Source organism: Anabrus simplex, chromosome 1 (genome assembly GCF_040414725.1).
Source record: "Anabrus simplex isolate iqAnaSimp1 chromosome 1, ASM4041472v1, whole genome shotgun sequence".
In the NCBI taxonomy this organism is placed as follows: Eukaryota; Metazoa; Arthropoda; class Insecta; order Orthoptera; family Tettigoniidae; genus Anabrus; species Anabrus simplex.
The window spans coordinates 1222609088-1222624788 of record NC_090265.1 but is presented as its reverse complement, the minus strand read 5'-3'; the positions used below and the strand labels follow the sequence as shown (position 1 = coordinate 1222624788).

General features: G+C 39.5%; 1 protein-coding gene across 1 annotated transcript in view; it reads right to left on the bottom strand.

Moving 5' to 3' along the window:
- The window catches only part of U2A (small nuclear ribonucleoprotein polypeptide A'-like U2A), a 146302-nt gene that overhangs the window by 92648 nt on the left and 37953 nt on the right, over window positions 1-15701 (bottom strand). Inside the window, exon 2 of the mRNA XM_067137587.2 lies at window positions 11573-11613. Within this exon, the coding sequence (XP_066993688.1) occupies window positions 11573-11613 (41 nt within the window). The remainder of the gene's footprint in view (window positions 1-11572; window positions 11614-15701) is intronic.

Genomic DNA, 15701 nt, shown 5'->3' with positions numbered 1-15701 from the left:
ACCACATCCCACACATTTTTGATTGGCGACAAGTCCAGAATCGGGTGGGCCAGGGCAACAGTTTGACATCCTGTGACAACAAGAAGGCATGTGTTCGTGCAGCAACATGTGGTCGGGAATTGCCCTGCTGAAATATGGCGTCTGGGGTGTTGTGCAGAAAGGGTATAGCTACGGGTCGCAGGAAGTCATTCACGTACGTCAAACTGGTCACAGTGCCCTGGACACACACCAACTGTGATTTGTGGTTGTACCCAATAGCACCCCACACCATAAGGCCTTGAGCTGGTACTGTATGTCTTTTGTTCGAATGCAGTCAATGTGATGCCTCTCCCTCTGTCTGTGGCGAACCAAAATGCAGCCATCATTTTCAAACACACAGAACCTGGATTCATCCTAAAACACTATCTGCTGCCATTCCCGTCCCCAGCGATGTCGTTCCATACACCATTGCAGTCTAGCATGTTTATGCACATTAGTTGAAGTTCGTCGGAGAAGTGGACGATGCGCCGTTAACCCAGACAGTAATAAATGGCGACGGACTGTCACTCCTGATAGTGTACAATGTGTTCCACTATTGGGCCAGAGCCGAGGAGAATGCAGATTTGTCCTGCAAAGCCATTCGGATGAGGTGTCGACCTTCTTGGAGGGGGGGTCTGGGTGGTGCGACCAGACCCATCTCCTCGTGTTGTACGGCCTTCTGTAAACCATTCTGTACACACTCGTTGCACTGCCGACACACTTCTTCCCACACAAGCAGCAATTTCCCGGATGGATGCATCACGTTTTCTTATACCAATAATGTGCCCTCGTTCAAACTCACCCATTTGAAGGTATGGTTCTCGCATATGCCTGCAAGGCATCCTGTACGTCTGCTCAAGTCATACGGATCCATTATCTTTGGTTTATAGCGACAACAAGAGCCGCAGGCACATTTTACCAGTTGGTGGTGGTGAGCTGAGATATCGATGTGGACCTCGAACCTGAGGGCTGACATGGTTCAAATGCTGATCTTTTCTTCAGAACATAATAATGCACATGCGCTGTGAATATGAACTTCCTATCTCTTTTTTTTTTTTTTTTTTTTGCTAGTTGCTTTACGTCGCACCGACACAGATAGGTCTTATGGCGACGATGGGACAGAGAAGGGCTAGGAGTGGGAAGGAAGCGGCCGTGGCCTTAATTAAGGTACAGCCCCAGTATTTGCCTGGTGTGAAAATGGGAAACCATGGAAAACCATTTTCAGGGCTGCCGACAGTGGGGTTCGAACCTACTATCTCCCGAATACTGGATACTGGCTGCACTTAAGCGACTGCAGCTATCGAGCTCGGTTTTCCTATCTCTAGTCTTTCAAGGTGTTCTGGTTTTTATTAACAAGAGTGTATTTTAACATGTAAAAGGGCTGCCCAAATGAAGCCGAGGCTTTAGTACGAGCGTCATCATTAGAAGAAAGAGAACATTCTGCATGCATCATTAAACGGCTACATACGTGCATATGCATGAATGTCCAACCCTTGTTCCGTTTGAAGCAAGATGAATCTTCGTACGGAGTTTTTACGACCTGATGCTCATCCCAATATCAAGCTCATCAGAGGAGTTAAACAGATTAAATGAATGGCGTGATATACTACAATAAGAAGAGAGAGGGTGAAACCTGGTGCTGGCACATAGCTTACTCCTGTTGAATAGCACCATGGAATCTGCTCAAGGCTTAACATTTCCATCCGATGGATGGACACCATCAATAGTGTCGTATGCCCTCACTCCATATGAACATTGTGGATTTGAATCCAGGCTTTTCACACACTTTCTAGTGATTAGAAATTGTACACCACCATCTCTCTTATCCTGCTGGCCAACATTCTGATGGTGAATTTTTTTTTCCCCAACAGGACTCGAACTGGCTAACCACGATGTCAGATGATATAGATTTGACATTTTAATGATCATGGCCACCAGGCGGGCTCCAGTGAATGGTTATGTACATCAGAAAGTAATCTGATATCTCTGGAAAGTGCTAGTGTGCTGTTCGTACACATGAAAGCGAAGTGACTAGATATGATTTTGCCAAGAATTCATCCAGAATTGCCAACATGCAGTGTCGGTTATTTAATTTATGGTGGCAGACAGTGTTAATGGAGCAGACATTTACCATTGTATGAAGGATGTTTACAGGGATGAGTGTTTATCAAACTGCACAGATGGTAGAAAGATTTTCTTCGTGGACGAGCAAGGATGTGCCAAATCCAGGGCAGGCACAGTGGGCAGCCTAGTGAGAAATGAAAAAAGAAAACAATCAAGGGATGCCAGTTTGTCGGGAATGGAGAGTCTGAGATGCCTCTGAAGAATGGCTCCACCGTAAAATATAGACATTTGCTCAGGGCAGCCATGATCAAGTGGACTACTGGGACACTGCTTGAACTAACAAGGTGATTATATTTAGGCAGATCTATCACCCTTACATCACTCTGTACTTTCTATATGTTCATGTATTCCCAACACTAAACCATTACAGAAACTAACAAAAGTCTGTTTCATTTGGGCAATGCTTATAACACATTGTACCAAAAAACAAAGCATGAATAGAGAGAAAGTCTAAGAAGATGTGTGCTTGAAACCTTGAAAATGAATACACTGCCTAATAATGATTTTTTCTTTCAAAAGATAATTCACAATTCTTATGGCAGCGATAGAATGGGAAAGGGCTGGGTAAGGGACGGAAGTGAACGTAGCCTGGTATAGAAATGGAAAACTACGGAAAAACATCTTCAGGGCCGTCGAGAGTTGGGGTTTGAATCCACTATCTCTAAATGCAAGCTGACAGGTACATGACCCAAACCACGCAACCACTCACTCAGGTTTACCACTTACAGAATGGTAAAATGTTTGGATGAATACTAAAAATTCCTAAGACTTTACTGTAATAAAATGCACAGTAAATAAGAAAATTATCAATCAATACTGTATTCTATAGTATGGATGGAAGGCGTGCAGGCAGCAGTGATGTATTGCAGAAATGATCTTCAGAGCCAAGTGATAAGTACATCATCTCAGGATGTACAAACACAGCAGAAGTTCATGCTTGTTGAAGTAAATATTAATAGACAAAAGGTGGATATTTCTGTCATATATAATCCGACTAGTGTAACAGATATGATACAATTCACAATGTATTTACTAAGACTTCCGGGCCACTTACAAACAATTATTATGGGTGACTAACTGTAATCTGCTTAGTATGACCCATGACAGTAATCAATTAGCAGATTTCTTCAATACCTGTAATGTGACTATTCTCACACTACAACCCACAAATCACATGCATGCAACTAAACATTCATCACAAACACCCATCAATTTCATTATAAATAACAACCCACGTAAAGTCATAACGCATGGGTAAATCCCAGCACTGCCCATTTTGACCCATTGATATATTTACCCTATTCTCTCAAAGTATCCAAGTACAGACCTAAGTATACTGTCAAAAATTCAAAAATACAAAGGAAATAAACTTGAATTACTTGAATTATGATGCTTATAGCCCTGTGTTACATTAATTTAGAAATAATACATTAACATCAAAATAAGAGTGTGTACAGAGCCTAAATATTCACTTTCCAACAAACAAAACCAAAAGGACTTTATAACAGATTTTATATGGGCAAGTGTTAAATACCTATTCATTAACCAGGAACATTTTCACAATATATTATTAATACATTTGGTTTTAGGTTTTTAAGAACTCTACTAGACCAACAAATAATATCAAAAGACTTGACATTTTCCATAGATGTGAATGTAACAACATTAATTGGAGAAAATATTTTCACAACATGAAAAATAAATGGCATGTTATGGATATATCAGTGATTAACATTTCTGTCAAGTATTCAGTGTTTACAACAAAACAAAATTTTAGTGAAGTGTGAATTTTTAAAGAATTTTAATATCATGCTTTTTGTATGTACGTGTGCTACTTATAAGTTTTGTTAAGTTTATGTATGTTAGCTGACAATGGTCCTAAAAAGGGACCAAAACTAGTCCTGAAATAATACAACAGGCTATTGAATAAAAGTGATATAGTGTTTATTAGGAGAAAGATCTTTTAAGAGACTTTCATTGAAATTAGGAAATCATCAACACAGAACATGAAAATCATAAATTACGATTATAAATAAAGGTTTCTCGCCCTTCTTGCCTATAGTCAGATAATGAAACCAAGGCAAAGATGGCCCATTATGACTCTAAATCGCACAAAGCAGTTGATGAGAAATTTTATTTTTTATATTTCCGTAGTTTAGCTAACAACATAAGTTCCCCAGGGACCGTCTTAGAGCCCTAGGAATAGGGAAACCATCATTTAGTGATCGTGAAGCTGTTTTTGTTGTAGTTTAAAATGTGATAGAAAGGAAGGTTTTAAAAGTAGGACTATTAGGCAGTGCCATATTGCTGATAAAGCAGGCATGAGACAGTTTAATTTTTTTTTCTATGGGCTTAACGTCGCACCGACACAGATAGGTCTTATGGCGACGATGGGATAGGAAAGGCCTAGGAGTTGGAAGGAAGCGGCCGTGGCCTTAATTAAGGTACAGCCCCAGCATTTGCCTGGTGTGAAAATGGCAAACCACGGAAAACCATTTTCAGGGCTGCCGATAGTGGGATTCGAACCTACTATCTCCCGGATGCACGCTCACAGCCGCGCGCCTCTACGCGCACGGCTAACTAGCCCGGTGAGACAGTTTAAAAGAAAGTAAACATGATAGGTGGAAAACGGTAAATGGGTTTAAAGCAATTATTGAGGAATATGAAAACAGGTTTGTAGCTTTAAAGGTGGTAAAGAATGGTATAGACCCACCTTATTATAATAGAGAAATAAAGTGATCATAACTTTACTTTAATATTTATACTGGTTTGTTATGTAGCCTTAGCACAGTGGTTCCCAACCTTTTCCAGCTGACGCCCCCCTTTTCGGATACGGGTGGTCATCGCGCCCCCCTCCCCCCGTCGCTTCTATAACCTCTCCGATAAACTGACGTGGAGGGTATAGATCTAACCTAATGACACTACATAATGAATTATTCAATTATTCAATTATTTATGAAAAACTATTATGAAGTACGCGCTTTATATCTATGACATACTGGGCCCTTTTCACTTGCATAATGGGTGCAGTACTAACTTAATTTTAGCACAATACCAAGAACACACTTTTACAATAAATCTTTAAATTAGTGAACAAATGTCAGTGACACTGTTTTCTCTTGGTAATTTTCGGTATGTTTGGTTTGATATTTGACAGAGCACAGCAGTGATCACTTGCAACATCAAGCCGACATCGCTGCTTTGTTTTTATGACACTCAGCGTTGAAAATCCTGACTCGCATAAATATGTCGTTGAAAATGGGATAATGACACGCAATGCTACTTTGGCTATTTCAGGATACACTGCAAGACAGTTTACCCAAAAGCCGCCCAGTCCTAATATTTTGTAATCATCGTTTAGCTTTGAATTATACTTCAAACCTATGGCTTCTACTTGTTGTGCTGGCAGTGCTTCAATGTAAATGGCAAACGAATTTCTTGTTAACATCCAGGACCATTCACCTGACGAGATATCAGGAAAGTAGAAATTGAATTCTTATTCCAGGGAATCCAAATGTGAATGAATTTGCACGTTAAGTTTATTATGATCACGTTCATTTTCCGGTAAAATTTCATTAAGGCGGTGAAAGGATGAGAAGTTGTTCAAGTGAAGCCCGCGTTTCCATAACTGTACTTTTTCCAGGAAAGCTCTGATGGCATCATAAGTAAGCTTAATATTGGAGTTTTTGCCTTGGAACCTAAAGTTCAGACTATTAAAATCTTCAAAAATATCGCAAAGATATGCCAATGAGACGATAAGATTGGCATCAGTAAACACTAAATACAGAAGAAAAAATTCAACTTCTGACTTTAATTCAAACAGCCGAGCCAGCATATTCCCTTTCGAGAGCCAGCGAATCTCTGTGTGGAAAAGAGAGCTTTTTGTGATCGGCTTGAAGGTCAACACAAAGGGCTTCAAACAATCTTGCCTGTAAAGAACATTGGGAGAACAACATTTCTTCTCTTACAATTATGTCGACAAATCGACAATATACAATTAGTTGACAACAATGGGACACATCGGTTGTTTCATCACACTGAATTGAAAACACTGGAGATGCTTTCACCTTCTCCAAAGTTTGCATTTTAATGTCTTCAGACAGTTCTCGAAGTCTGCACTTCACTGTGTTATCAGAAAGAGGAATTTTAGACAATTTCTACCTACTCCCTTCACCCAAAACTATATTTGCGGCTAATAACATACATGGCATTACTAATGTTTCCCCAATTGAGTGGGATTTTTTTTGCCTTTGGTAATAGAAGAGCTAGTTCATATGATGCTTCCACTGCGTTCTCATTTTCTTGGTTAAAGGTACCCGATGAATCTCATTTCATACGTTTTAGTGAGTTTAGTTGTAAAGCTTTATGTGGGTTTGCCTGAATGATTTGTGTTTAAATATATCTCCAAATGCACAGGCCTCATCGTATCGTTACTCAGAACACAGTGGCAGATTACGAATTGAGGCTGTTGTATTCCGTTCAACGACTGAAGCCATATTTAATGTAGTCATCATAGTACAGTCTCTTCTTGGATATCGTTATCAATTTTTAAAAAGTCACAATATTAAATAACATAATTCACACAGTCGCACTGTTACAGTGAAGCATACACAACACTCACAATAAACAACTTGACAGACACGTCCACTGTGAAAGTATACGAGGCACAGAATCAACAGTCGAAGGGCCTGGCCACTGATGGTCTATCGGCGATGTGTTGTCATGGCCATTACTGCGCATCTCTGATGGGACAGTTGTACTATGTAGCTCTCGCCAATTTGACTGCAAGAGAAGAATAAGAATGTGTAGGGGTGGGAACAGAGCATTCAAGGACGAGCTACCCACAAAACGAGTCTATATGCCGCAGAGTTAGAGGGAAGGAGGAACTTCCACTTCATTTGTTGCTTCTGAAACTCCGATATTCTTTTTTCTTCAGAGTGAATGTCGACTCCTGACTGTAGTAACTTATTGCCAGTTAAGATCTTTGGTGAGAAAATGCCACTGTTTCATTAATTGCTGTGGTTAAACATTAATTAGTTGTAGTCCAAAATGCCAATAGGCCTACATAGAATTTCACGCTAGTCGTGAAAGCCTAACATGTTATATTATTATAATTTAGCCTACTATTATTGCCTTATCTCTTGTTCTCGCTACTAGATCAGTTTGATATAATACCGACATTTTTATGAGTAAGTCCTTCATGTAATATATTTTGTTTATGAGAAAAACCTTGTACAGTATGTAACAGTAATACTGGAAAATGAAAGCAACTACAACATCGTTGAAGAGTTGAAACATGTCGCGTATGGTCATAGTTTACTTTCACGCAAGTAGGTCCGCAAAGTGTGCAATTAAACGTGCGTTGAGTGGTCTTGGTACCGCACCTGCTCTCAGGCTTCATTTTGTTCCTCAGAACACAGCAAATTCCTAATTTCACCTCCAAACTTGCTGCTCCGCTGAGGTTTATGCCGACAGTTGGCAATTACCAGTGCTTTGGAACGATTGACTTGGCGCGACAATCACTTGGAGAGATTCGAAAAATGTTTATTAACAAATTTGTAATATTCGAGTTAAAAACATTAATTCGGAAATCACTTCACGCCCCCCCTGATAAAGCCCCACGCCCCCAGGTTGGGAACCCCTGCCTTAGCAGATTACATAACATTCCCAAGTCATCTGGTTAGCACCAACCCTTACCCAGAAGTAGGATCGGTTTTCATTTTACTATCATCCCTAATAGTGCATATTTAGGCCTGTGAGAAGCTGTTAATTCTTCCATTAGTTCAAAATCACTACTGCCTCACATCTCTAGGTAATCATAGTTCATAGGTATTTAGGGCTAAGTAGTGAGAGACAGTGTGCCATTCTGTCTACAATTCAACTCTAATTATTACTATCAACGTAATTAATATTCAGTTCTTGCTTGGTTGTATGAATTTGAACATAATGGACAAAGGCCTGTCTGTAAGTTCAAATATTAAATAAATAAAATAAATAAAAATAAAATAAACAGACTAAGGAGGTGCAGATTGGAAAGAAAGAGTTAGAAATGGCTGTGGAAATAAGGAGAAACTGAAGGAACTTACTAGGAAATTGAATCTAGCAATCTAGTCAGCTAAGGATAACATGATGGCAAGCATAATGGGCAGTCATACAAATTTTAGTGAAAAATGGAAAGGTACTTTAAGGCAGAAACAGGTTCCAAGAAGGACATTTCAGGAATCATTAATGCACAAGGGGAGTGTGCATGCAAAGATCTTCAAAAGGCAGAAGTAATCAGTCAGCAATAGCCATGCGTCTTGGAAGGTGTGCTAGGTACCAACTGACGAGCCCAACCTAGCGCATGAGGGCGAAACACTGGCAACCAGGAATGAGTTAGCTGGAAAATATATAATGTCCAATAACGGACCATTTATAATGGTATTATAAATTTACTCATGCGGGACAAATATTTCAGATTCCCTATGGGAATCAACTTCTATATCATCTGATGGCCAAGCAGGCATCAATTTTTGGTAGTGAGACAAGGTCTCTCATAGTGCATTGGCACTGCCGGTGGCTTCAAGTAGTCTATGCAGTGGCCTCCATGGTATGCACTAGCCATGCGTCTTGGTAGGTGTGCTAGGTACCAACAGACGAGCCCAACCTCGCACACGAGGGCGAAACGCTGGCAACCAGAAATGAGTTAACTGGAAAATTTATAATGACTTTTGATGGAGCGCGGTGCTTGCAGGTCTGCTGAATGGTATGCAAGCTAAATTAAAAGTAGTTCCTGAGGCTGTATTCACCCACTGCTACGCTCACACATTATTATGACATGTATAATCACCGAATGAGCACTTAAAATTCATTTATAGCTACCCCAAGTGAAGCAATTTGAGTAAATATTAGTTAATGATGTTTCAATCATATTATTATTTTTAAGGATGTAATGACTTAATGATTTACCTTTTTTCGCATATGAAATGCGACACCAAGAATTATGAAAGAATGTTGGGAAAGTGTCAACACAAGTGAACCATGTTAAATAATTTAAATGATATTATTATTTTTGTTTAATATTTTCTCACAACCAAGTTGTTGTCAATAACTGAGCATGAACAGCTACATCCAAGTGAGTCTATCATACTGTGAGGTAATTAATGAATGTTTGAGGAAAAGTTAGTCAGATGTTAGGAACATTTTCAAGCGATGACTGATAAGATGAAACATGAGATTCTAATTTTATTTGTGATTTAATCAGTCTTTGGCATCTGCGTCTGACACATTTAATAACTTAGTCAATACTGTAAATATTATAATATGATGTAATTATTTTTTTCAGTTAGAGATCTCTAATTTTGAATGCATTTCGATGATTAATTGATGAAGCATGAAGTCAACTATTACTTATTTATTTTTCAAGAAATAATTCATACTAAGCATTTTCTTCAATTTCTACTTTATTTTTCAATAAATATTATATTGTAAAACTTAATTCCTCTTTTAATGACTTCTTAGGATAAGGATCTAGTTATAAGTGATGCATGTTTGAATATTATGGTACTTGTCAGCGTTGATTATTTGCGTACCCTTATGTGTCGAATGCGAAGACTAACCGAATTACGGGTAGGAGACGTCCACTACGTAGGTTAGGGTTTTCTGCTAGTATAATCCGGTGATGCTTTCTCGAATGCGGGACCCATAGCCCATAAAAATAAAGTATTGAGAAGCTAATAGAATATTCGAGCTAGCCTGGATCTATATGCGACTCGACCTGGACGCGGGAATGGTGCACATGGGAGGCGGGATGTAAGGTCTCACATTTGCAATCATAGGTTGTTACCTTGAGTTTCTCTGGTAACAATAACTTGAAGGAGGCAGTGAAAGCACCAGTGGTGATGTTTTAACCATTGATTTTGCATGTGTCAGACATACCATGCCACAGTTCTTCATGTCTTCATCAGCTAATTGTCAGTGTCCAAAGATCACATTGCAGTGGCAGATAACTCCACGACGCAGATGAAGGAATTTTGCCAAACTATCACACTTGAGCAACCGGTCAGCCTAAGATGTGGTGCGAAACTTCAATGTGTCGACTTAATAGGATCAATTTAAACAACTTGAAGCCATGCCTATCGATCGGTTCTCGTAGCAACCAGGAACCTAGGGAAGCTGGATCCCATCATTTCATGCTGCACACGTCCCCACAGGGTTGTACACTGTACAGGATCATATGTTAAATACTTGGTTGGGGGACCACACTGGACAGGCTTTTGACATTTGGAAGCCACAACCGAAAACATCCTCCCCAAATGCCACCCCAATCAGGGGACTCTGTAGCTGACTACGCAGCCAAGGCAGTACCCACCTGGTACCTAGGACGAGCTGACATTCAGCTCTCACTCCTCAAGTGCTACTCCACTACTGCTCGCCATGGAGACTATTGGCTGCTGCTGCCCCTTGCTAGCGTGGTTCATTTCTGCTTAGTCAAGCTGGTCACCTCAGGCTCCCCTAAGGTGCTAATACTGATGGCAATCTTCATGGAACACCAAGTCAACATGAGATAATGAGCATAAAATTTCCTGCCCTCAAATAATCCAAAAAGACGTTTACCCCATAGTGTACACAGAGTGTAATAACAATAATAAAAATAAATATAAATAAATTGATAAACTAATATGCCTCGGCATTTGGCTGTGCAGGAACCTGTGTCATCAGGTGGATACTACTGCAGCGTACATGGCGCTCTCACACGACAGGTTGTGCATACCATCTGGGCTGAGCATAATTGCACATGTCACAGTCCCTTTCCCAAGCAGCACACATATAAATGTTGATCAGTCCACAACTAACCCTCAAAAGGGGACCAATGGTCACATGACCCTTTTATTCACCTTCTACAACATTCATTACCTGTGGATGTATTAAAACCCTCCCACCCACACAGGGTAAATTTATGATTTCAATATCATAATCTGTTTACGCACCTAGGTTGCACCGTTTTAGTCGCCTCTTACGATAGGCAGGGATATACTGTTGATGTGGTCTTTGTCTGCGGTCCCCTCCAAAGGGAGGGAACCAAGATCAATATGCAGCCAGTATCATAAATTGCTTTTCAGGGAAAGTGGGAGAGCACCAGGTTCCATCCTGAGTCCACAAGTATTTGCAATTGTCATGGACGTTGTTAAGTAATAGCGTAAGAATGGACAGGCCCTAGTGTAATAATGTTCAGAGATAACATTTTATTATGTAGCAACAAAGGAGGCAGCAGAGAATTCATTGGAGGAGTGGAAAAATTTTAAAAAGTGGAGGAATGATTATCATCAGGAATAAAACAGATTTAATGAGATTGGGACGCCCACTAATGCACACACAATGTTTCTTTTGCAATATACAAGCAGTTTTAAAACAGCCCTATAAGCTATATAAAGTCAGAAATAAAACTTACCAAAGTTGCTCCTAAATTTTCAATTATTGGTATTTTATAACCTGAAAAGTAAAACAAAACAATATTAGTTCCATTGATGCTCAAACACAACCAGTGAAGTTATTATTTTTTTGAATTATAAATGAATGAATTTCAGAAACTTTCAGAGAAATCTTTTCTTTCCACAACCCACTTATCTCTTTGAATGGGACTCTACATTAAAACCTCCCACAGACATAACAACTGAAATCTACTGCAGCAACATAAGTATTTTGACAAACACCTTTTCACCCCTAGAGCACACGTTGAGCATGCAACTCGACCTTATAGCCCATGCACACTCCTCGGTCAGATGCAGACATACTCGAATCGGAGGTAGGCACAACTGTGGTGAGTACAGAAAGAAAAGTCTTAATTTGGTCGAAATGTGTTTTGAAACTGTTTATAGCCATGTACAGTTGGTTACAATGGGTTTTGTGTTGTTTATTCAGGCAGCTACCAACATGACAAAGACAAAGGAATATTCAGCAGACCTAAAAAAATGCCATGATAAATGCACTACAGAAGGGCAAATAACAGCCACAGGTGGCAAAAGATTTGAGTCTGTCCACACAAATAGTAAACATTTGGTGGAGAAAGGGACAGTCAAAAAAGGATCACAGACAATAGAGAACAGGTAGACCCAGTAAAATTATGCCCTGAATCAAAATCTCATGATATAGATGTTGATTCCCATAGGGAAACTGAAATATTTGTCCCCAATGAGCAACGCTGGCAACCAGGAATGAGTTAGCTGGAAAATTTATAATGTCCAATAACAGACCAACTATATTGGTATTATAAATTTACTCATTCGGTACAAATATTTCAGGTTCCCTATGGGAATCAATCTATACCACCTGATGGCCAGGCAGGCATCAATTTTTGAAGATGAGACAAAGTCTTTCATAGTGCATTGGCACTGAAAGTGGCTCTAAGTAGCCTACTCAGTGGCCTCAACGTTATGCACTAGCCACACGTCTTGGTAGGTGTGCTATTTACCACACTAGAGCAAAATGCTGGCAGTCAGGAATGAGTTAGCCGGAAAATTTATAATGTCCAATAACGGACCAACTATACTGGTATCAAAAATTCATTTGCATATTGTCAAAAACTGATCCAAGAAGGACTGCTGTGAACATAAATAAAGAGCTTCGTACTCACCATGTCAACATATCCAACAGTACTAAGTTACCACTGATACCTTCACAGTCCGTATATTATAGCCATGATATAGGCTTTTTATAGGATATGGAGGCTCACGTTTACTGAAGTCAGCACATCCCGGGAGGGCGCGTCCGCCGGATTATCGGCAGAGGTAATGGACCGCCACGAGAGGGTTACCCCTCACTCTGTGCACAATCTTTTATTACTCTTGTGTACAGAGCACACAAATAATCAGTGGAGTGCAGAACAGCTCTGCAGCCCGATGCCAGGGTGTATCGGGCCACGGAGCTGTCTGTGTATAAATACCATATATCATGTGAGTGAATTTATCCATGTTTTGTAACTTTTAGTATATTAATTTTAAGTTAATTCTAGACAGCTGAAGATGGCCTAATGTGGACGGAACATGTCCTGTAATTTTAATAAGATGCTTTTACAACTTTGAATTGTATTTTAACTTATAAGTGGAACAAATATACGTACTATTTTTTCTATTTATATAACATAATTGTCGATACAGATCCAAAATGAAATTTATTTCATGCAAGGAATAACTAAGCACCGCCGCTACAATTTTTCTACTTCAATACATCTCCGAGTGTTCACTCTGCCGGCCTCTGTCATCGTTCTCATCTTGCAACAGAACTCTTTCCCAAAATGAACCAGCGCTTGTTGACAAGCAAATGACTTCACTAGCTTTGTTCAAGCGACTTGTTTGCTGAGGAGATGAGGAAGTGAAATTTGTTCACCCTACTTTACAGATAATATTATTATTAAATTGTTAATTTGTAGCAAAAAAAATATAGGTAGGCTGTATTTACATAAGAATGTTAAATACACCTATTTTGTAATCAACCTGGAAAAACTATGAAGTTATTGTGTTACAATAAGTGATAGTGTGAGAAGTAAAGTCATTTAGTATAGGTTCGGTAATTAGATTTAGTGACTGTGAAATTAGTTATATTTAAGACAATGCCACCTGTGAGCTCAATAGTAAAAAGACAAGAAGCTGCATGAACAGGCCTTGTAGATAATTCATAAAGAGTGAAGTTCATGGTAAAGGAAGCTTAAGAGGGACTCACTATACCACTGCAGTTAGCTCTAGCAAGAATTTCAGAAGCAACATGATTGTCTATGCCTTTTGTCAGTAAAATTAAGCATGAAAGCACTGATGTTGCAAATAAAGGGGCTGATTTTATAGCATTAAAACTGATAGACTTAAAAAAAACTTGTTACATTCAGAATTTCAAATAAGCAGCATACAATTTTTCTCTTGTGTTTGGTTATTCACATTTTGTGCTAGGTTTTTGTCTATAGTGTCATGAACAATAAACTGTGACTGAGTTGGACCAATTCTTGACCAGTTTGAATGTAATGATAGTAAAGGTAATTTTGAAAGTTCCTAGTCCCTGGGACCCATGAGTGTTTTCTTTTGTAAGTAATTTTTCACATTTTTCCCGCACCACGATTACCCTCCCTGTATTCTCCTTTCCGTTTGTCCTCTACATGACCTTGGCAGGTGCGGACGCGCTGAGGTTTCCTTTTGTCTGTAATTACAGCGTTTGGGTCTCTGGGACCCATGTGTGTAAGGAAAGTAAGTAATTTGTGTGTGCCCAAAAACGTTATTTTTGGAACAACATGTCACTAAGTAGTGATGATGTGAGAGCTTTGTTAGAAGAAGATTTAAATGATATATCGGACGCAGAAAGTGACTTTGAAATTAGCGAACATACTTCAAGTACTAGTGATAGTGAGGAGGAGGAAGGCTTGTTGTGCATGTGCTAAGTGTCAATTTCCACTGTGCAGGTCTTGTGGAACTTTCATTTTCATTTGCTTGAAGTATTCTGAATTATCAAGGCTTAGAGCTTCCTTTTGGCCATTAAAATAGTAATTTCCTTCTTCTCTGAAGGTTTGATCCCATAACTGTTTGCTTGAATTTTTTTAGAACAAACTGATGACATTTTTTCCCCATTGCAAATCTGTGCAAATGTGACAATTTTGAGAAAAACCTTACATAAGTATGTAAATCCTATTCTTTATGACAGAACCACATAACTATTAATAATGAAAAATGAAAACCTACAACCTGTTTTCCAGTCACTGACCGGGTCAGGGATGTAATGAATGAATCTGATATAGGCTGTTAGTACGATGGGTTCGCCACTCCCAAAGTGATTTATTAACGACTGATAAATGCTATGAAATGGTAATGGAGAGTGTTGCTGGAATGAAAGACGACAGGGAAAACCGGAGTACCCTGGGAAAAACCTGTCCCGCCTCCGCTTTGTCCAGCACAAATCTCACATGGAGTGACCGGGATTTTGAACCACGGTATCCAGCGGTGAGAGGCCGACGCGCTGCCGTCTGAGCCACGGAGGCTTCAACTATTAATAATGTTACGGAGTTTTCCGTGGTAGTTAGAGGTGAAAGAAGGTGCTGGGATGAACAGGGCTCAATCTACGAAATTAAAGTTAATTTAAAATTTAACAAGGTTATATTTCTTTTCAAAATCAAGAAATAACAAGAATGGCAGGTACAGAGTAGCAAGGCAACAAATGTACAATTACGGTATTTACAGGATTTGGGCTTCGAGCCCCGGACTCACAATTCTTGAGCAATTAGCCCAACTTTACCCAAAACAAGATTCGACAAAGGGGCAGAAGACCCTAATCATGTTCAGGAGCACTTGCTCCCAATTACATAGTAAAGCCTCCTAGAGGCACTCAGAAACCAATTTCAAAAGAGCAATCCGCTCTCAAAGTTTAAGCCTATCAAAGGCCACACCAAAATCAACCTTCAAGCTGTCCTCTAAGGACATAGACACAGGGGTAAAAACACCCAACCTACTGAGGCCTATTCCACAAAGAAACAGAAACATTAAATGGCCTCGACAATACCAACTTCAGAGGAGGCAAAACTGCACTCCTAATATACTTCTTTATAT